Raw genomic sequence first — 24,195 nt, 5'->3', positions numbered from 1 at the left:
TCTAAAAATCTAAATTGAAAATTTTTGCATATCTTCACGTTTTGAAGGTATTTGAACATTTTGGCATACCTTAGAAAAAATGGATGTGTGTGAATACAATTTTTTGTACACGTTTTTGGGAGCACGGATGAACCGATTTGAATCGTTCAAAAAACATTCGATTTCTATTGATAAGAACATGTGCTGATTAGTTTTTAGATAAGGAGTCAAAAATTGCAGTTTTTCAGAGAATTACGCATCTGATTTGAATAATTCAAAAAACTTTCTGTTTGTGTTGACGAAACGATTGCTTTTGATAAAAGAATTTTTTTTTAAGTTAGTTTTGTTAATATACAAAAAATTTTAATTAATATTTTAAGATTAATAAAAGTTACAGTATTTATAATAATCTATTTGAAAACATTTAATATTTCTCGAATATTTCATTAAAGTATGGGAAGTTTCAGCAATTTGCCTTAAGGCACGATGCCATGCACCACTAGTTTTATTTCTATTAGACTTATTTTAGTTGAAGAAGATATGTTACAGCTACTATAAATAGCTGTAACATATCTACGGAGCTATGTTTTACTATGAATGTTTTTTTCATATTCAGATAACCCCCGCATAACACGGTACTTCTATAACACGGATTCGTTTTAACACGGATCAAGAATTGAGACCATCCCCCTCATAACACGGTACTATCGAGTTCGCATAACACGATTTAAGAATTGAGGAAAGTTTTAATACAATAAAAAATATAGTAAAACCTATGAAAAGCAAACTTTTATTCTAAAATTAGTAAAACCGCCGTACAATAGCTCAATAAATGTGATGAAACTAGTGCAAAAGATAACTAATTTGATATATATTATTAGAGCGCGTACGTTCTATCGAAAATAAAATTCTAGGATTATTCGAACAATATATTAAATATATCTTGAACAATTCTTTAAATAAAATGAGCATAAAAGTTTAATTAAGATTATAAATATCATTTTGCTAAAAGCAAGTTATCGCAAATATAATTTTTTTTTGCAAAAAATAATGCACGAATCTGGAGGTAGTATAAAAAATAGCTCAGAGGATGTTAGGTTATCTTACAAAAAAGGATCATGTTGGATAGCACTTACTTGTTAATTATGACAAAAAAAATAGTATAATTCAAAAAATGTATATTATTTCTTGAAAAAATGAATAAATGTAACAATATTTTTTCATTATTAAATCATGATGTGTAGCATGTTTTATTAAATTCTTGGAACGTAACCCCTCTTTTTGTACTAGTTCTTTGTCCCTTATAACACGGATTCGCATAACACGCTAGTTTTCTGGAACGTAACTACCGTGTTGTACGGGGTATTATTTTAGGAAAAAAATGCTTTTACTTCAGAGAGCTTACTTTATATTGATGATAATAAAAAATGTTTAATCATTCATAAAATTATTTGTTATATAAAATCAACAAATCTATTGTTCTCATTCTTTAAAACCCATAAAAACTTATCTCACCATCTGAAAAATTCTATCGTATTCATTTTCATTTACAATTTATTTTCATCACATAACTTCGCTCTACCTAATATTTGCCTCACAAAATAGCAACACGTAAGCCAGAAAGATTCTTTATATACTTACACATGTTCGGCATTCGGTAGCGTTAACGTGTTTGTGCTTTCATCGTTGAATCTGGTCAGACCCGATTCCTTTTTCGATTCAGTCCAGTGTAGGAAATCTATAATATCACGACTTTTCTAAAACCTTCGGATAAACCGCAAGGACACGTCTGATATTTACTGTTGCATCGAGGGGTGGACCAGGTATTTTTATGACGCTTTGCTTTAGCTACTTTTGCAACGTCGCTCTTGTAATGCATGGAACGATGGCCGGGGGATTTGTTTCATTATTCACGTACCGGAGGAGTAGATAAACCGATATATACTACTGCACACATGAATACACACACAAATGTATATGTAGTTTCTGAGAATTTTTAGTTCGAATCTGATACATATTGTTTATTTATTCTGTACGAGCTGTACTTTATTCTCAGCAGCCAATTTGTTAAACAAATGTGGCGATCAAGTAAGGTTCGACGTTAACACTGAACGGGGAGTAATGTGGCAATGAAGTAAGCTATGGAGTCAGGAGATAATAAAACAAATTTTGACGTTTTTATATTTTTGTAAACAATATTTCTAATATATTTTTATTTAGTTGCAAATAATTATTATAAGTTAACACATATCCAAGCATGTATATTAACCCTTTCCACTCACAAAATGTGAGATTTATATGTATTTTGCCGAGCGGAAAGCGTCGAAATAAATTTATATTTAAACGATCTTTTTATTATAAAACTATCAAGAATTTTATCATTTTACAATCCTGATTAAATGCGCCAGCTTTTGTTGGATGTTGCCAACACACTTTAGTGCATTTTTTTAACAAAGGATCTCTCAAACTGGACCCATTTTGAGAATAATAAATTCATAGTTCCACAAAAAAAACATATTTCTAGCCTCATATTTTAAAGTGAAAATAGATATCACAACTGCATGATATCACAGGATTTGAACCCGGAGCCTTGTATAGTCGAAATCTAGGACACTGAACCAATTAACAAGGTAAACTTTATACGTCAAAATTAGGGTTTGTCGGTTTCCAAAAACCGGTTTTAAAAACCGATTTTTTGGTAAAAATGATTGAATTCGAAAACCAGTTTTTATTGAAAAAAGTCGGTTTTCACTGTATAAATGGAAATTGGAAATATAGCCAAATATAAAAGTAAGATGAATGCGTTTTGATTCTTAAGATCATATCTGTTCAATAGCATTTAACATCTTATCAGTCTGCAATGGTTCCCAGAAAGGTTTTGTATATATTAATTTACATTTTTATACCAGTGTATGTAGTAATTTAATATAAAATCAGTGTGACTTCTTCTTGAAGAAGCAAACTTAAGGAAAAGAGTTTTAAACCCTAGAAGCCACAAATAAAAGAACAAAAAACTTAGAATTATTATATCAAGCTTTAAAAACAATTAAGCATAATTTGGTCGCAAGTATGAGAGTATTTTCTATTTCAGAAAATTTTGTGAGTAATCAAAGGGCACGTCTAAGTAGAAATTCGATAGATGTTCTCAGTTTTTTGAAATCATATATTTATAATCAAAAAAAAAACAATTAGAATGTTTAAAATTAATTAATTAGAATTGCTTGGAACAGACAATTAGCTTAATTGTACAACAAGTATCTATCAACATGTATCTAATATTAATTTAAGGAATGTTTTTTATTTAAAAATGTAATATATTTATTCGAAAACTTTCCTTCCACTATCATAAAAATATTTTTATTTTTATATGTGAAAATGATGCATAAATGACAAATAATTATTTTCAAAGTTATTTAAATAAATCAAGATAAACTTGATACTTGAAAATAAATAATACTTGCTTACTTATAATATCTATAAAATTGAACAATAAATAAATTCAGTCAAATATTGCTCTAAATAACACTAAATTTGCGGGTAAATTACAAAATATTCGAGCAAAAATTTATTCTCTATATAAAATTCGAAAACCGGTTAAAACCGTTTTTTGTAAAATTAAAATTCGAAAACCGGTTTTCTGAGATGTCGGTTTTTGTATAAACCCTAGCATAAATATATATACATTTTTATTTTGATCTATAATCATTCACTTATTCATCACCATTACAAGATGCAACCATAACCTCAGTATTATATTTAAGGCCTATAGAAATTTAGAATGAAATGAAAATTTTCGATCGTGAATTACGAGGAAATGACTCAGTCATTCTTTATTGAAAAGTAATAAACACTATTTTTAAATGATATCATTCGAAAAGTTTTTGAATTTCTAGATCGAGAATTCAATTTAAAAATTGGAATCGGTACAGTCGTTTTTCAGAAGACGTCTGCAAAAATTTTGGCTCATATTCATGCAAACTTCTGTTGCAAATGGCTTATAGTCAGTCAAACGTCATTCTAAATAGGAAACCATGAATTAAAAATAGGACTATCGGCCGAAAAAAGAAACCTCTTCCCTTTGGATAATTAAAAACAATATTTAAAAATTATTGATTGGAAGCTGCAAGATACTGGAGCACCTCTGCAAAAATTTTTAGGTGGTTAAATTATTAAATGTAATTAAAAATGTTATTCATAAATTGTTATATAAATAGTTTTGAATTTTGAAATTAGATTTTTGATTTGTCATGAAAAATTTTCAGGGCTTATTTTTCTCTAAGATTTCATCGTAGATCTAATAAAAATCTGTCTAAGCAAATAAGTATAACTCCACTGAGAATAGTAGACGAGTTACTTCTGAATATGGAGTGTGTAAAAATCTTAACATAGAAATAAAAATTGTCATTAAATTTAATATTATGTAACGTAAGAAAATCACTTTCTATATAATTATATTAGTAAAATCAACATATATAATAAAATTTTTGTGTTTCATTTTACTAATCTTGCACATACGATATTAGCTTTATATTCCAATGGTGATTACTTACTTAAGCTCAAAATACGTTAATGACATAACGAAGTATCTTGTGTCTCAATAAATCCAGATTATCGTCTCGATCAAAGTTTTCGTGGCCCGGATTAAACTTGGTCCAAACTCGAAAATACAAAGTGTCATTGGTTGTTTCGCAAAGTCGTAAAGAAAAATTGTTTGGGATCGAGAAACACACTCGCTTATTAAACGGTGATTAAGTTGAGCTTACGGGATAAATGTTGGGAAAAGTTGCTTAAGAAGACAGTTTAGGAAATACACTTATATAAAGTGCAGATATTAGTACAATAAATGCGATTTGGAGTTTGTCATAGATAGATATAGCTATATATATATATATATATATATATATATATATCTTTGAAACAAACCTATATATTCCAAATCTACTGTTATAAAATACATATCAAGATATTTATAAATTTTAAAGTGCTATTTATGAGCATAATAATATTAAAAAACTGTTAAAACTATATATTCCAAATCTACTGTTATAAAATACATATCAAGATATTTATAAATTTTAAAGTGCTATTTATGAGCATAATAATATTAAAATACTGTTATAAAATACATATCTTGATATTTATAAATTTTAAAGTGCTATTTATGAGCATAATAATATTAAATATATCGTTAAATACTTTTGCTAATACAAAAATAAACATAGTATAAAATAAGTTTTATAACAATTACTCATTTTATAAATTAAATAAAAAGTGCTTACTGAATAAATAATTTTGAAGAAAAATTAAAAAGATTTCATCCCACTTTTCATTTTTCTATGAAGAAAATTTATATTTTAATATCACCTGAGTATAATTTCTACATTTATTATCACAGGTTTGTTAAATATTAGGTAAAATATTTTATATTGCATTTGATTGCTGGTATAAGGTTCCACATTTATCATATATTCATTTAGATATTTTACCATTTTAGTTTCCAGTTTATAAACTGCATTTTTCTACAGATCCTTGAATTTTAGGACTTTATAGGTAATTATTTTTTTCTTTTGTGAATTTTATATCAACTTTATTTATGTTCTGTTTGTTAAACTATTAAGGATTAGAATAAGATAAGGTTATCAGAGAAAAAATAATACTAAGAATAAAATACTATTATTTCAGTTCAGAACTAAACAAAAAAGTTAAAACATTTCATTAAAAAAAAATTAAAGCAACTAAAATAAAAATTCTGAAATCAAAAATTGTTCCATAAAATGTCGATGCTTAGTTTTGCTGATATTGATATAAATAAAGAATTATAATTTATATTTTTTTTATTTCAACGAATTGGCTGCCATATATATAATAGCTAGGGTGTTTTTTTGTAACAGGGGTAACTAGTAACAGGCGTTTTTCAATAAGATCTTAAACAATATTAAAATATTTTTTGTCTTTATTGAACATGTTTTACCTAATATTATGATAGCTACTATCTCTCACATAGAAGCAATCAACAGAACTGTGTAAGTCCATCATTTTTCAAGTGAAGATGATTGGGTACAATGTAAAATCTGTACGACGTGAGCACATGTAAATTATGTTACAAAACATACTTTATCTTTTATTTGCATTAATTATAGTTCACGTTGATTGACGATCTTGTCGATATATGTCTGAAACACTATATATTTTGTATGTGTTATTCATAGTGTACATTAATTTATGAAAACAATCACTTAGCAATATATCAAAGTATTTGTGTCTTAGAATAGAATTTCTAAATAAGAAATCGAGGTATTAAATAGATATTGTTTGAAATATTATATACACATATCACGATATGTGTATCGAAATATATTATATTGCACTATCTACTAGCATTATAATTTTGTCCAAGCCAACATAAATATTCGTGGCCACAATATGTCAACTGCTCGCATTACACAATTTCAACTAGAAATAATTCGCAAACGCAGTCACCTGCGATTCTTTACGTTGTTAAACAAATTTTCCATAATTTAGAATGCACCTAGGGTCATAAATAAAGTCCATAAATAGCCCACGAATGTGCATCATATGAATAATACCTAGCGTCGCGCATATTATATCGGACGCGAATGAACCGCACGATGTGAGATAAGCTCTCGGAAGATATGTATTAAATCAAAAGCTCCGTAGGCGAAAGCTCTGAAAAATGCTTTCTTTCGCTATCTCAGGAACCGGGTAACGCAAACCGTGTGCCAAACATATTTTTGCTAGACTTTAGAATGTTATCTGAAGCTTTTTTATCAATTGCCATTGTCTGGAAACAAAAGATACTCGTGGGAATTGAATGATCTAGTAAGAAATATGGATTTTGGTTTCTTAGATATTTTTTTGTTATAATTTCCAAACTATACTAGTTTTATGTTGGTTTTATCGAGTGCATTAAAGTGCCAAAAAAGTCTCGATAATGAAATAGACATTTAAAAACTTTGGCAGATATATATGGTATAATGATAGATAATAATAATAGAGCCCCGGGTAAAAAAGTTTCTTAATTATATCTTATAAACAAGTGGAATTTCAAATATATAAATTTCGAATTTTTGAAAATCCCTAGAAAAAGTATTTTTTTCCGTTTGTTTATTAAGTTCAGTTTACGAGAGCTTGACATAATTTTTGTGTATACATTATTTAATTGTTTAATACATCTTGTACTGTTATTTTTAAATTAGATCCAACGGAGTGGATTTTTAAATTTTTCAAATAATTTGTGTATTATATGCAATGAAGAAGAGTAAAAATGGGAATAAAAACATGTGACAATTTATATAAAGTAAACATAATTTAGTTGTATTTTTGAAAACGCAATAGAGAGATATATGTGTGTGGATATCTAACGTTTGTGTCAAGCCATTTTCTCTTCTTTTTACCATTTTTTTTTTAAATTTTGCTACTTAGAAAGGCAGGCACTTTTACCAAAAGCCTTATTACAATACTTAATTTTATCAACTAAAACTTGTTTTATTAAGCATATAGATTGATAAATAATAGGCAGCTATTTTCATCTAAAGCTTTTGTTCGGACGTATTTTCATTTTAATATATTGGCAATGAAGGTGACAATCTTCATAGCATTGAGCTTTCACACAGTTGATAGAACTAATTAATTGTTCACTTCTAAAAGTAAAGTCCGCGAAAAAACATGTTCTTTCATTACAACTTAGTAAAAAATAAATGATTGTAATAAGAACTGCAACAAATACATAATATACAAACAAATCAGTGTTTAATATGGTCCACGGCTACAAGGATTAAATTGTTACCTTAGTTTCGTAGGAGAGTTTTAATAAATTTTATAACAACGTAACACATAGACAGCTTTTTTAATTTTGTAGACTTTTTTTAATTCTACAAAGATATTTAAGCCATCAATATTTTCGTTCGTTTAATCAATATTTCAAATTACACGTGATTACAAATATATTTATTTTTGAATCTACCTTTAATTTAAAGTAGCAAAAAAAAATTATGCAAGAATAATATGGTTGTACTATTTTATTTTGCCATGAACAGAAAAATAAAATTCCTAGTTAAAATTCGAACATGCATAGCTAAATAAATTGTGTAGTAGCATGTCTCTGCATTTTAAATTCTTTAAAAACATTCTTCAATTGCATCTAACGAACTGGATTAAATTAAACGATTCGTATTTACATAGAAGACAAAGGTACTAGAAGACACAATAAAATAAAATGAGATGGTTTCAACTACAACAAGATTTGTATGCAAATATTTACTTTCATATTGAATTACTAATTAATATCATTGAATACTGATCAACTCATTAGTTTTAATATTTAACTTAGTATAAAACTATGACTTAAAAAATTAAAAATTTATTACTTGTGCAAGTGGTTTTTAATTTTAATTTAATTAAAAAATTAACAATGCAATCCAATATAAATAGTTTGTCTATATTTGTAATTAGTTTTTTCCTAGATCAGTTCAGTAATTTCAGTATCGGAATGAGGTTTTCCCGTTAATCATTATCCGAATAATACTCATTTGTAGAGAAACGTCTGCTTTAAAGAGTTCAGTTTCTAATTATCGAGCGTTGCAAAATACGAAAAGTATAAAAACCAGTTCTGAGCAGAATTTAATTCCAAACACTCTATAAAGGAAAATAAATAAATGAACTCTCGTATAAACGTCACTCAGAATAAAGCATTGTAGCGTGAGAAATTATATTTGTTTGATATTTTTGCTATTATTATTGCAAATAAACTATTATTGCAGTTTCATTTCTTTGTTATTATCAATATTATTATTATATTTTGTATGTATGAGTAATGATAATATTGTTATTATATTTTCATATATGTAGGTAGATAATATATTGAAATATGACACATAGATTTAATATTACATTTCATAAAGATAGAGACCTTCTACCTGCGGGTATTTTGTCTAACGTATGTTATAAAATCAAAACCGATATTATAAATGAACAACATATGCGATGAGCTAAAAATGAGATAAATATTCTCATAATCAATGAGCATTTTTATACAATTGTATGCAATCGGTAAGTCAGTCTGTTTGCCATGTGTTTTGTAGTATCAATGTCTTGGCAGTGGGTGTTAGGCTTAGTGCCTAGTTCGGTATTGTCTGTAGATTTCCTAAATATATACTATTATTGTTGTTACCATTATACCAATTGTATAAGTCAATATATTCAAAAGAAAAAAAACTATTATTTTATAATATACGAGTATGTATTAAAACAAATGTATGAAAAATCGAGAATGGGAGTCAAAATTTTCTTTAGCATTAATTATATTTACTAAAAAGTTAGTATGTATGCTTTCCTATATTTTAAATATTGTAGATCTTATTTGACACAAGGTTAAGACTAGCACACACATATTTTCTTTTAATTCCTTGAAAATACAAAGCAAACAGATAGTAAAGTAATTTTAAAGCTTATTTTTTTAGAATATCTATGATACTAAAAACTACGTTATTTATTTAAATATTTTTATACTTGAACATGTTCTAAAAATAGAACAAATTATTTACAAGCAGAAAGAACAAATAGTTTTGGTAATTTGATTGACAGAAATTTTTTGCATAAAAGCTCAAGAAATTAATTAGTTTTGTTAACAATATCTGACCATTCCGAACTGCTTCAATTATTTTACTAGCGATTTTTTTAAAATTACGTAATATAGTATTTTTTAACGATTTTTGTTCGATAAAAAGCAATTTAATTATAATATTATTGACGAAAATCGAAATATTTTTATATAATGCATACCTACTTTAAAAACAAAAAAAGTGCAGAGAGGTGTACATATGCAATTTACTTGGATTGTATATAATTATATTTTCTATAGTTATTCCAATATATACTAAAACTAGAAAAGTTTAATTATAAAATTATAAACTATTGTATACGAATAAAAATTTATGATTATATCTGTTCAGGTTAATTTTTTTTATTAAAATCTCAATTTGAGCTTTGATTTTATGTGCTTATAATTAGGTTATACACAACCTTTTCAATCCAAGTATGATTTTCATTTCTGTACATTTTATTATTTTGACTGAATTTATTTGAAATATTTTTGTTCCGTTGTCTTTTCGATTAATAAAGATATAAAATTAATGACAACTGACTGACAAAAATTGAGAAAAATAGATATTAGCGAGTATCAGATATATATTGAAATACAAGAGCACAATTTGAATTAATTTGTATTGATTTTTGCGACTTTTGGAGTACTAGGGAATACATCATAAAAATATGATTGTAAATCATATGCTTATTTTCATTCAAAAACTCTTTTGTATTTTGTATCACGATTAGTGCGTTTTCTTTAAGAAAAAAATTTATTAAAATATTAACACAATTATTTTTGAAACTAATTCACTAAGAAAAAATATCCTACAGTTGTTTTTTATGAGGAATATCACACCTGCGTAAAGTCGATATGACTGCATTAAATATATTTCTAAATAATAAATTTCTATATTTATTATTATCATTTCCAATTTACCATCCTATGAATGTTATAGTAACATGACAAAATCACTTTAGAAAATTCTAACATATAATATATTATAAAATACGTTATTGGAGCTGAGTATATTGGATTCTACAATTTTTAAGAAATCGTAACCTGATATCATCGAATAAGGTAATATCAACATCGATAATATCTAACTTTTGCACTTCACAATAATTCAATAACTCGACCATACGATATTATATTCGAGAAAATAGTGAACTTATAAAAAGTGAGTATCTTTGAAACATAATAAAGAGTATCAATTTACAAATTAAAACTGGCGTATAAAAACCTCTATTATCAATATAGACAATAGATAATGAAATATGAATATTTAACACATTTGAAAATGTGTATATTTCTTTTTATCCCACTCAGGTGTTAACTTATATATAAGTTATATAAATAAAACATTGAGATATCGGTGGCGGATATTTTACCCGCAGATTTTTAAGCCCCTCTCTATCGTATATAAAGTTTTAATATTTTGCGTTTTTTATACTACATTTAGTCTATGATAATACATAGAAAGCTTAGAATGGTTATTTATAACTTCAACAATAGTTTAAAGTTTAATTAATATTTTTCGTCTAATCATGACTAAGTAAATGAGATTTTTTATTAATTTTTTATAAAGCATAGTTATTAATAATTTATAAATATTTTTATTAACTTTTTATAGTACTATTATAAATATATTATCTGTATCCATAAATGTTGTTATTAATCATTAAACTTTTGTATATTTAAACCACAATGATTCAAATAAACACTTATTTCATTTAAGTTTTTGTTTCAGATAAACAGTTAAATAAAATCGGATATTCAAAATATTTTAAGAACTGCTTTAGGAGTTTTGAATTGTTTTGCAATACGCCCCCGATGAAATTATTCTCGAGAGGGATGATGTCCCTGCCAAGATTTTTTTCATGCAAGAGATACATCCCTCAATCTTGCCACAATTTAGAGCGCAATAAAATAGAATGAAATCTTCTTTTATTGAGATTAAAAGTTGAGAAATACTTTATTTGCTTCTTAGAAAATGGACCGGGCGGTTCCACGAGGCGCGTAATACGATCACCTTATATTTTTACTTCGATTTCATTACCAATACATCAATTTTATCTAATAATGGAATTTTTGATATTGAATCAAAGAAATACAATAATAATGAACCACACGAGGGTGTGAATTCGTTCAAAATATTAAATTGTATCATAGCGCCACATATTTTATATGACTCTATGTTAAAAATTTATAATTTTCATGGAAATAGTATTAAAAAAAATAATAGGTTGTCAAATATCTCCCTTCCGCCTTTTTGTATTATAAACCAAGAGCAAAAAAGCGGAAGGGAGATATTTGACAACCTGATATTAAATGAACTTAGAAATAACCGGTATACCCCTTGAAAGTGTTTATATTAAGAATTTATAAATACTATTAATCCCAGTGGTGTTGTGCTAATATTTTTTTTGCCGGAACGCTAAAATTTAAAATCCGGTTCATAAACCGGTTCAAAAAATTTGATAAATTTCGATAAGAACTCACAAATGTAATATATTGACTTATTATATAATTAACTCTATTATATACAGCTAGTCTATACATTAAATTGTACAAGTATGAGGGAATCAATGAGTACATAATTTATATTCTTCAATGACATTAATTATATTTATTCTGGTATTATTTGTATTCATTAGTACCAACATGTATTTATTATGATATAAACGTACTCAAGATTTATTACAATACTTTATAAATAAGACTTATTTTAATAATATGATAGATATTATCTTAATAATATGATAGATGTATAATATGATAACCTATTACCTATCATACTATACTATTATATATTATTGTATATCATAGATAGATATCTATTATCTATCATACCGTGTGTGATACCTATACCGTCATTAACTTATTATATACCTACATACCTTTTACTTCTTATAAATACTACTGTTTAATTTATATATTCACCTACATTATATAGGTTTACCTTACGTCCTATGTATTATCTCTACTTATTATATATATTATCTATTGTCTATAAGGTCCCGGGAATTGAACCCGGGACCTCCGCGTGGAAGTCGCGCACCTTAGCCACTACTCTATCGGGTACCCCCATTAATAATATAATATGGGACGCACTGTTGTTTCCGCGGGTCATTTTCTAATTAATTAGATAATTAATACTGAGGTGGCGCGACGACACGCGAAAAAAGACGGTTGATTGTAACGTTACGGTGGTGTAGTGGTTAAGGTCGTCGTGTTCCACGCGGCGGACCCGGGTTCGATTCTCGGTGGGGTTAATGTAGCGTGTAAAAAAATATAGGTAATAGGATATATAGTAGATATAGGTTAGGTGTATTCGGTATACAATGTAGGGATTTGAGAGTATGTGATGAAATATAGCGCATTGTATATAGATGTAAGGCATGTGTATAGGCATACGTAAGGCTATAGAAATACACGAATAGAACCTATGATGTAGGTGTTAGCGTATAAGAAATGCGAATTTATATAAGATTTAATTTATAAATATTATTTTTTCTATAAGAAATTTTATCTCGATATTAAATATCTAAAATATCCGTTAAGGCGTCGATTACACCTTACTGCTGCCTTTACCGTTATCACTTCATAAAAAATTAATTACTTGCTTTTTTTAAACGATTGTGTGCACTATGCGACAATAGACATAGAACTATAAATTTTATTAAATGCTTGAGTAACTTGTGCGAGCTGAATTTCTTAAGGGGGTATTCTACTGTAGAATTTTGAAAAAATCGAAAAAAATTTTTTTTCATATTTTCAAAGTTTAGTTATTCAGAAATATGTCATTAAAAGAATTTTTCAGAATCACTATTATTTCCTGAGTTATATCCGTTTAAGTGACGTAGCCTCGGTTTGGGTCCGACCGAGTCTCAAAACTTTGAACGCGTTTTTCTCGGAACTACTTTTTTCGAGCTGGCGGTAAGGATATCTCGAGTTCTAATGAACCGATTTACTTCACATTTGGAGAGGATCTTCTCTATACATCGCTTTATCGCAGACCTTTCCCAAAACTATAACTTTTCATTTAGTATTTTTAAAAAATTCGGAATTGTTAAAAAAAAACATGAAAAAAAATTTTTTTTTTTCAAACTGTCGCCATTCAAACAAAAAAATTTTTTTTAACTTATCCAGATTCATACGATAGCGGCATCTATAATAATTAAGAATCCATCTATTTTTTATGTTTCGGATCACCAGGAGGTGATCCATGCACCATGCACCCCAGGACGCCCTCTTTTTTTTGAGCCTCCACTTTGACTGCTCATAACTTTGTGAATTCTATTTTTTTTAAAATAATTTTTTTATGTAATAATAAAATATCAATAAACAAATCATAAAAAATCGATAGTAAAAATATTATTTGTTTCCTTTATACAACGCTTCAAAAACCGGCCAAAATTCATGCTTCTACAGTAGAATACCCCCTTAAAGTGTTCTTAGTCTCGCAACTTACTGAATTGTAAAAATTCTAAATTTAAAAATATAATATAAAAGTTATTATACCTCTGTTTGGGAGGTATGGCAATTTATAAATATACAGACTAATATATACAGAATTTGGAATTTTTCTATAATCCGTAATATTGAGAAAGTTTGCATTAGACCTAAAAAGGGATCCGTATTTACTAAGCTATGGAAATATATATGGAAAAATTGATCATAATATGTTTAACAAATTTTTAACAGTATTTACAAATTATATTCAAATCACCCAAAGCAAGTGGGTTAAAGTCGTGTAATTTTTTAATTTGCCTCCCCCCTCTGAATTTAAAAATGGATTTTTCTGTGGGGCGTGCGCCCCACGTTGGGAATTACTTGTCTAGGAGTACAATTTTTTAATCTATCAATATAATCGAGTGATCATCAATTCCACAGAACCTTCATCAGATTTTCAAAAGATCAAAGTTTTTATGAATATGCATACAAATCTCAAATTGTAGGCCGAAATTGAGACGATAAGTCTATTGAAATATCAGGGTAACTCTTTTGCTATAAATTGTCAACTAATTTACTACTAAATAAATGTCAATAAAACAATGATTAAAAAAAAATACCAATAGATCTTGGATTGTAAAAATTTACAAGCGATCGAACGGCTTATATTTTTGCCTTAGATGGCAAAAAATTCATCGAATTATTAAAATTTTTTTTTTTTAATTTAATTAAAAGCAAAAGAGTTCTTATGCTTTTGTATTTATAGAATTGCTTTTTTTGCTACAATCAATTTCCATTATATGAATGTCTTAAATTATTTATTTTATTCGACTAACGCCCGCTATGTCCGAAACAAGTCCAACTTATATCCGCAATATTAGGGTGTCAGACACTTTTCGGTCTTAAAGTAACATATGTGAAATTTGAAATACACTACTGGATTGTGATTAATATTTCAGTTCATACACCTCAATTTGTTACTAAATTAAAAACGACTTTGATAAAACCAGTGGTGTTGTGCTAATATTTTTTGCTGGAACGCTAAAATTTAAAAACCGGTTCTAAAACAAGTTTTCATGTTTTTTCTGGTTTCGTTCGAAAAGGAAAGAAACAAAAATTATTACAAAACTCATTTTGTGCACATGTATGTATGTTTATTACAATAATAACATTTAATAAAAATTAGTTGAATAATAACGTATAAAATTTACTTATTTTTAATTAATATCATTTTCTGTATGTAGCGATTTTTTTATATTTTTTCTTGCCGGAACGCGTTCCGCCCGAAAATGATTTGCTGGAACGACGTTTATTACAATAATAAGAACATTTAATAAAAATTAGTTGAATAATAATTTATAAAATATACTTATTAAATTATTTTCTGTATGTAGCGATTTTTTATATATTTTTTTGCCGGAACGCGTTCCGCCCCAAAAATGATTTGCCGGAACGACGTTCCGGCGCGTTCCGGCTCGACAACACCACTGATTAATCCTAAAGATATGTCTTGATTTTGAGTTAAGTCTAACGTGTCACTAAGTAGTTTTCAGTTATCAAATATAAAATGATTGTTCTCGAGTAATTATGAAGTTCTATTGAAAATTAATTTAATTTTCAAGACTATTGGCTATATTTGAAATGGTGAAACAAGCAATCACATCAATATGTTCTTATACTACTTTGTACTGAAAACTATTCGGAAATATTGCCACCATGAAATTGTAGAATAAAGACATATAATATTTATTTTATTAATCAATTTATGATTTTATTATCTGTTGGCCAATAGAATCCATAATCAAGATATTCGGAACTATATAATTCAGTTTTTGTCATAAAAGCTTTGAAAATGCTTTATTTTACACCAGTTCGAATCAAAACAATTTTATTGAAAAATAGATAGTTATACTCAACCAAAAAAATAGATAGTTTATACTCAACCAAAAATAATCCACTGACAATGTAACTATACTCAAGTCGATTTATTTTCTTTTTGTTCACTAAATTAGACTTGAAAAATTTCTCCCCTTCTACGCAATTTTCATGTTAATTTTTATATTTTTTTAGTATTTATCTATTCACAATATTACTTATTGTTACTACTTTTTTTAAGCTGTTAGTACTACTAAAACTTGTATTTTCTAGAGAAAGGCAACCCAAAGGTTATAATAGTATGTGTATATTATACTGTATCTAACCCTGAACTATAGAGAGTGCTAGTGCACGTTCTTAAACACTGCAACACTAGCGGCTTTTAGGTAATATATACGCTTCTATTTATTCAATTGATTACTCAGTCAATTATTTACATTACTATTAAATTACTTGCTTGGTTCAAGTTATAATTGAATTACTGATTTACTTTGCAATTAATTTACCTGTCAGCATAATTAGATTGCTATTGAAAGATTCGTTTGCTATTTATTCCGTCAATTACTTATCGGTTACTCATTTATTTATTTAGTTATTTCAATACTAATTTTCACTGACCTTATCATAAGGCACAATTTATAATTTAAAAAAATTATCAAGGGTTATCCAGCCCTCCCAATATCCCATTGTAAAAATATTTCTCGATGCGTACAAACAGTACATAATTGATTAATGGTTTGCAATAAGAGCAAATTTTTGTAAACAAAATAGAGAAATTGAATGTTACAATCTGAAGATACAACAGTTTAGTGTAAAATTTTCCACTTCCTCTTTTTTTTTTTCAATTTCAGTCAATTCGCTGGGTATGCCACATAACTAATTAATGAATTATTGCAAAAGTAATAATAAGCAGTAATAATATATCATAATCTTGAAACACCAAATGCGCCAATTCAATTTAAATATAATCAGTTTCAGGTGAGGTTGGCACTTGCAAAGACTAATAAGGTACATTTATATGTGGCGTGCTTTGCAGTGTGAAAACTATTCATATATATTTTGTTAGCTGCACCTTTTACGTATGCAATACATTTGTAATCAGATATTTTCATACTAAACATCTTAAACAATATTTTTATGAAAAAACGTTTGCCGGGTCAGCTAGTAGATAAATAAATATATATATATATATATATATATATATATATATATATTCTTGTTAGGCCTGCCTCGGATACACTAGTGTTTACGTATAATATTCTATTTATTAATTATTTTCTATTTTTAATAAAAAAGAAACTACTGACATTTGGTGCTTGTTTCCAATTAATAATCTTTTACAAGCTGTATAAATATGTGTAAGTGATAATCTAAGAATATCAAAACCACTGACGATGACGTAGAATTTTACGTCAAAACGTATGGAAAAATAAAGATGTTTTAAAAAATCTGTTACGCCCTCCGAGAAATTAATCATACATTTCAACATCAAATTTAAACACTTTCAACACACACATATATATATATATATATATAATATATATATAATTGGTTATAATGATTACTGTGTGTCAGTTCACAGAGTGAAATTTTTCATCGAGTTTTTCCACGTCTAACTGATTTTAGAGTATTGCGATCGGTTTCGTTTTCGGTTTGACATAGGTATAATAAATTTTGAAGTGATATGTGTAAAAGAGTGGATTGATTTACCTCCGAATTGATGCGTAGTACTGATCCAGGAAGTCCTTAGCCTGTTTTAAGACGTCCTGAGGCGGTCTTTGGGCGACCGGAACGATACGATTGTTCATCACAGACCCTAGGCAATTGTTTGCGGAGCATTGCGTGTCCTGGAACGACGAAAATCAGTTGATAAATCAATTCTGAGATAAATTATATATTATATGATAGTGTTACAGTAATTATATAACAGTAAAATTTAACAATTTGTTCATAAACTAACTTCGGGGATAAATAGTTAAATGGTAAAAGACATTTATGCACATAATACAGGTGTGTAAGTCGAAACAGGTGTATAAATATTTGAGTCGAAATAATTGTACTATTCATGATTTTATTTTATTATATGGTACTGTATAAAATAAATTGTGTGTAGCCAACTTGAGTTAAGAAAAATTTTCAATTAGATGTTGCAAAATTATCAACTTAGTTGTATATAATTTATTATGTTGAATATTACTGATAGACCTAATAAAGACTCATCGTTTTACTCAAATATTATTTTTTATATTAGAGCAATAATCACAACTGCTTTAAGCTGATTGTACTATTAAACCTAGTATTTTCTTGAGAAAGGGAACCCAGAGGTTAAAATTGTATGTATATATTATACTAAGTAAAAGACTGATATCATACTGATTGTAGTTAAGCTGAAAGAGTTTATTTTCTGACCCTAAGCTAGATGGTGAAGTAGTTCTTAACCACTACACGACAACGGTTTTTATGTAATATACCAAGAATAATTTATTTTTATTTTGTGCAAGAGTTTTGTATAAAAACTATCACAACTTCAATATTCATAATAATAATTTCTCAAAAAAAACATTTTTTTAGTATTGATTAGTATTGATTTATGGTTGAGAATTGTTCATATGTCTGTTAAATAACAAAATTAAAACAATACATTGATTTTTTTATGTTTGTTTATATTTTTATACAGAAGAAAGGAAAAGAATGATATAAAAATATAATAATTTTATCAAATCAAACTCGGATATTCTGATAATTTAATAAAATAAACGTATAAAAGTTGTTCTGAAGAACAAAGCTCTACTTGACAGTTTATTTGTGCAAAGCTAGTATATTATGGCAATTATGGGAATCATCTTCCAAATTAAATGTGATAAAAATTAAGAGATGCCAAAATAAATTACTTAAAGAAATTTTAACGAAATAAATTACTTAAAGATTTTTTAACGATAAACGATAAAATACGAACACATCCAGACAATTACAAAAGTTGCCTCAAAGATCATCCAGGCTTACTTGCCAGAGAACTACCCCACAGCACGGAGCAAAAGATTTAAAAAAATCATTCATAACATTAAAATATCAAATAAAAATAATTAATAGTCAAGTTTGAACATCTCCGATAAGATTTTGTATTTTTGAAATCAATTTGTTCCTATATTTTTACTTATAAACAAGACAGATGTAGAATTTACTCGATATCAAAAAGATGTTCCAAAAAACACCCTTTGTGAGCATTTTCAAGCAAATGAAAATCTTTGGCAATAATATTCCTCACGTTATAGGTTACACTTTTTAATAATGATTTGCTCTAAACGCTCGCACAAAAAAAATTAAAATTGACAAGTACAAATAAATAGTGAATTTTGATTTTGAAAATCACGAATTTTTAATAAATGTTTAATAAAATAATGCATATTCAAGGATTATCTAATTTATATCATTATCAATTGCATTTTAAATTGGTTTCAATATTAATTTTCTATATTATTATGTAACAATTATGGTGATATTAAAATAATAGAACTAACATAAAGTATAAGTAAAGTATGTAAGAAAAGTAGAATAAAAGTTAAGTAAAGTAAATATGTAATAAACTGATATTAATGTAAAAATGTAATGTAATGTAAAAATTTAACTATTATTTTTTGTCGTGTTAAATAAGGTCTCGAGTTTTGTTATTTATTATACCGTCCAATATTATATCTTCCAGTGACTCTTTTGATGCACTTCAATCTATGCAGTGTGCAAAAGACAATAAAATCTGAAGTTTTTCTATAACAAAGAATAGCTGCGCCGATATTATTCAAAAACCCTTAAAAGATGCACATGAAGCACAAGACACAAAATGACATTTTGAAGTAGCGCAGACACAAAGTCAAGATGTACATAGAAAATTAAAGACATTGCATTTTATCCGTCAGCCGCTACGGGAATAAAATTTCAGAGTAAAAATGTGCCGAAGTCTGCAATTACACTCGAAACCCCAAGGATATTCAAGAGTTTTAGCTGATTCATTTGTTTTAAATTTAAAATTTGTGGATCTAGACAGTATTATACTAAATGTAGGACTACAAGTAATGTAGAACTCATACGTGTAGCTCAGGGGCAAAAAGGTTTTGCCTCGCAACTATTAGGTTGCTCTCTATAAAAGCAATTAAACATTTTCAATCGCCATTTGAAGCAATAGATTTGTATGATAACTGATAACTGAATTCGAATGGTTTTTGAAGTTTTAAATTTATTTTAAAGTCCTTATTAAGTTGCATAGAATGGCTTTTAAATTCAACCGTTTTTGAAAAAACATTGACGTGAGGTACTTTTCGAATTTTGGTGCCAAACGATTTAGAATGCCTAGAAACGTCGAGTGATCATACAATACTTAATTGACGGCAGTATTTAGTTTTTTCTGTAGCCTGCAGCCTATAGACAAATACACATCTAAATGTAAAAATAGTGTTAAAAAATAGTCAAATGTGGCAACCCTCAAAATACATTACAACCCTCAACAAACATACATTTTCTAAAAATGGCAATAAGTATGGGAAATTAAATTTAAAAAAAAAACAAATATTTTAGTTTCGATTTAAAAAAACATTATGCACCAAACCAATATGCAATAGGTGAAGATGATCAATAAAAATTCGGCAACGCACTTGTTATCATCTTCACTTGAAGTAACAGTAGTTTTTATTTGTATATGTATAGATATAAAAGTAATATACAATTTACTGAAACGTCATAATCCATTCCATCATTCAGTTATTCACAAAGGTGTCATTATTACGTGATCCGCTAGTTTTTAAAACGCCGGCCGGTTAATTGTTTTCCCGGAATTTCCATTTCCCGAACATGCTCCGAACACCCTGTGGACGGCGCATATGTGCAGAATTATTTTGCGCTTGAATGCCGCGCTCCACAAATGCATTAATTTGAGCACTGGGTCAGGTTCTTGCGAACAATTAATTGATATATTCAATTTTGTGCAATTGTGCACAACTACGGAGTTTAGGTCATTTTCCTAAGGCCATAAGTATTTTGGAGTATGAAGCCATAGCTGAGATTAAATTGTAACACCACGTATAAATCACGAATAAGTATTTGGTGTAACTTAAATTACAACAAATTCATTTTGCACATTGTTATATTCGATATTTATCATGAATGGAAAACTTGATAATTGATGACCTGGGTCTAGTGACTTTTTATTTAAGGCATAAATGTAATGCCTATTTTCTAGACCCCAATAGGTATATTTTCAAGTGATAATAATCTTTTGGTACATTGCTGCAATAGTGATATATCACACTTTACTAGTATGTATAATGAAATGATTCATTACAAAAAAAAATAATAACCATAGGATTTTCTGCTGAGTAGTAAAAAATACATCACAACAGCACATAAAAGACTAAAAATTTTTTTATTGCTACCTAAAATTATTAAAAAGAATAAAAAATCTATTATATATATTAAAACGTGCGAAATTGTTTGCCTAGTATTATGTTCGCATTATACTATATCTATCGCGTTTATTTTAAGTCAAAAAGCATGTATGTGTAATGTAAAAAAGCGTTAAAAGGTATTAAACTCTGTATCAAATTTGACAATAAATTCATTTGGTACTAATTTATAAGCAGAAAAGATAAACCTTAGACAACTATAAATATTATATGTGTATATTTGCAAGACCATAATAAATAATTATGTCATAAATTTCAAAAGAAGTAAAAATCAAAGTATAATTTTTTTACAAGTGTGCCATTATTTTTTTAATATTTCAACGGTCAACAAAAAATATGTGATACGTATTTCAGATGGTGAAAGATAGCAAAACAGATTTTTTATAGAAATTTATTTAGTTATTAAAAAAAATTAAATTATGGTAAAAAATATAGATCAAGTCTTCCATAAATTTTGAGTTCTAATTATCTTCCCGCAGAGAAAGTTATTGCAATAGTCCGAAAATCGAAAATGACAATTTTCCCATATCTTCACGTTTTGAAGGTTTCTGAACATTTTGGCATACTTTAGAAAAAATGGACGTGTGTGTGTGCAAAAAATGGCAGTTTTTGAGAGAACTAAGTATCCAATTTGAATGATTCAAATAACTTTCTGCTTGTATTGAATCGATTGTTTTCGAGGAAAGAAAAAAAATCATTTTTTTTTTTGAATATCGAAAATAATTCGGATTTTCAAAATTATAATTCGGTACGGGAAGTTGTAGCACTAGTTTCACTTTTTTCCAATGAATAAAACATTCAAAATTTTCAAAAATATCTAAATTTTCAACCTTTTGTAAAATAGAATAATAAATTTATTTTGAAAAATTAAACTGAAATTAAAAAATTAAAATTAAGATCAAAATTTTGAACAATCGATTTTTGAAAAAAATATATAATTGTCGTTATTGGTTGTATTCAGCACTCAATATGGTTTGTTGTTTATATTTAATTAAATACTATTATATTATTTACTCGTATAGTTATACTATTATATTATTTACTAGTTATAGTATTTTTTTTGCAAACTACAGATGCACAAATGATTAAAAATTATAATAAAAAAATATTATTAAACAGTGTATATTATTCATTTTATATAAGACAATTATAAATTTTTAACACACTTTTGAACAACAAAATTTACTTAAGCGTGCGAATAAAGAAAAAAAATACACAGCATCCAACAGGTGTTCTACTAATTGATTCATCAATATAATTCTTAAGAAATGTAACATCTGTTACCTGTAAGATTCTTCGTACAATTTTACTTGGAAATAAATTTTGTGAATGTAATACGTTTTAAAGATTTATTTCGACATGCTGAATCTGCTCAGGTGTATATATGGATAGTAATAGTGCAAAGCAACTTAACCGATCCTCATTGTGCAAAATGTTTAATGCTTTGGAAAATGAATTTTTGCTTGGATAACCAAGAAACGTATTTAACAAAATAGTTGGAACTGAGTTTAGTTAAGATTGCGTACATCGCCAGATATATTAAGAAGTTCATTAAATGACTAAATGAATTATATACATTTAAAATAATGATTTGTAATCAAAACGAGTTCAAATTAGGTCCATAAAATCTTATGAGTCTGAATCTCATCATTACACTATCATATTATACGTGAATGCATCATACCTTTTGATTATATTATTATTTCTCAGTTAGTGTTATACTAGAGATAAATGCTTCGAAATTGATAAAATTTACATTTATTAACGGGGCTGATCACGCCTAATAAAATATCTGTTTAATATTCTGTTTAAATCTGTTTAATTTTGCTGAACCTGATAATACTTATTAATTACAAGAAAATATGTGTAATTTAATCGTAAGCTAATTTCATGCACACGAGGAATTTCTGTATTCTGATTAAAGCACATTCAACACGTATAGAGAATATTTGATTGCTTTTAATGATCACACCCTAAATATATATATATATATATATATATATACACATAAATACGCATACAAATATATATATATATATATATATATATATATATGATATTTTATCGTAAATTATTTCTTAAAAACGTGGATCGTGATTGCACGATTGTGATTGTGCTCTAGCTGACCCGGTATACGTTTTTTCATAAAAAATATTTTCAGTATAAGATGTTTAGTATGAAAATAACCATATTATTAAAAAAAATTATATCATTGACACACTTAGTTTTATCTTACTAACGTTTTTTAAAAAATGATTTTTATGTTTTTTTAAAAAAATCAGGATAAGAATAAGGAATGAAATCCATCCCATCAACAAAAATTATGATTGTTTACAGAAGTTTATTTAAACCTTTCTTTAAATTTGGGTTAATTATTAATTTATTTAAAAAATTAATGAACAATTATGCTAATAGTGTAAAAAAAATATACAGAGCACTTACAGCTTGAACTGTAATTTTTTACTTCGTACAAAAATGCTCCATTATATTGTATAGGAATGTGTTGTCTTGTCTAATAACAATTACATATTTATTAAAATATCACAATTAATTAATAACAGTATTAATTAATAAGGATATTTATATGAAAACTTAAGAAGAAATAATGCGATTTTATAGAAATGTGTTTGCTTCAAAGCTCAAGCATGTTCTTGTAAAAACTAATAGCGGAGGCAAACATATAACATCTGTAAAATATAATATTTCTTTCAATAATATATTTTCACTGTCTTTCAAAAGACTGTCAAAATTTTTCCAGAATATTTATCATACCATTGTTTTTTTTTTTTTGAAGAGATTGTCATCAAATTGTGAATTATTACGCATGACGAA

At 27.1% G+C, this 24,195-nt stretch overlaps 1 protein-coding gene across 1 annotated transcript in view; it reads right to left on the bottom strand.

Annotated features, from left to right (window-relative positions):
* LOC113366988 (nitric oxide synthase-like protein) overlaps window positions 1-24,195 on the bottom strand; it is a 270,726-nt gene that overhangs the window by 91,727 nt on the left and 154,804 nt on the right. Inside the window, exon 2 of the mRNA XM_026608627.1 lies at window positions 17,624-17,760. Coding sequence (XP_026464412.1) covers window positions 17,624-17,721 — 98 coding nt within the window. The 5' untranslated portion in view covers window positions 17,722-17,760. The remainder of the gene's footprint in view (window positions 1-17,623; window positions 17,761-24,195) is intronic.

This window comes from Ctenocephalides felis, unplaced genomic scaffold (assembly GCF_003426905.1).
Source record: "Ctenocephalides felis isolate EL2017-DRISC unplaced genomic scaffold, ASM342690v1 CF-g0.4_SCAFFOLD_01170, whole genome shotgun sequence".
Taxonomy (NCBI): Eukaryota; Metazoa; Arthropoda; class Insecta; order Siphonaptera; family Pulicidae; genus Ctenocephalides; species Ctenocephalides felis.
The sequence above is the reverse complement of the archived record's forward strand: the minus strand, read 5'-3'. Positions and strand labels throughout refer to the sequence as shown.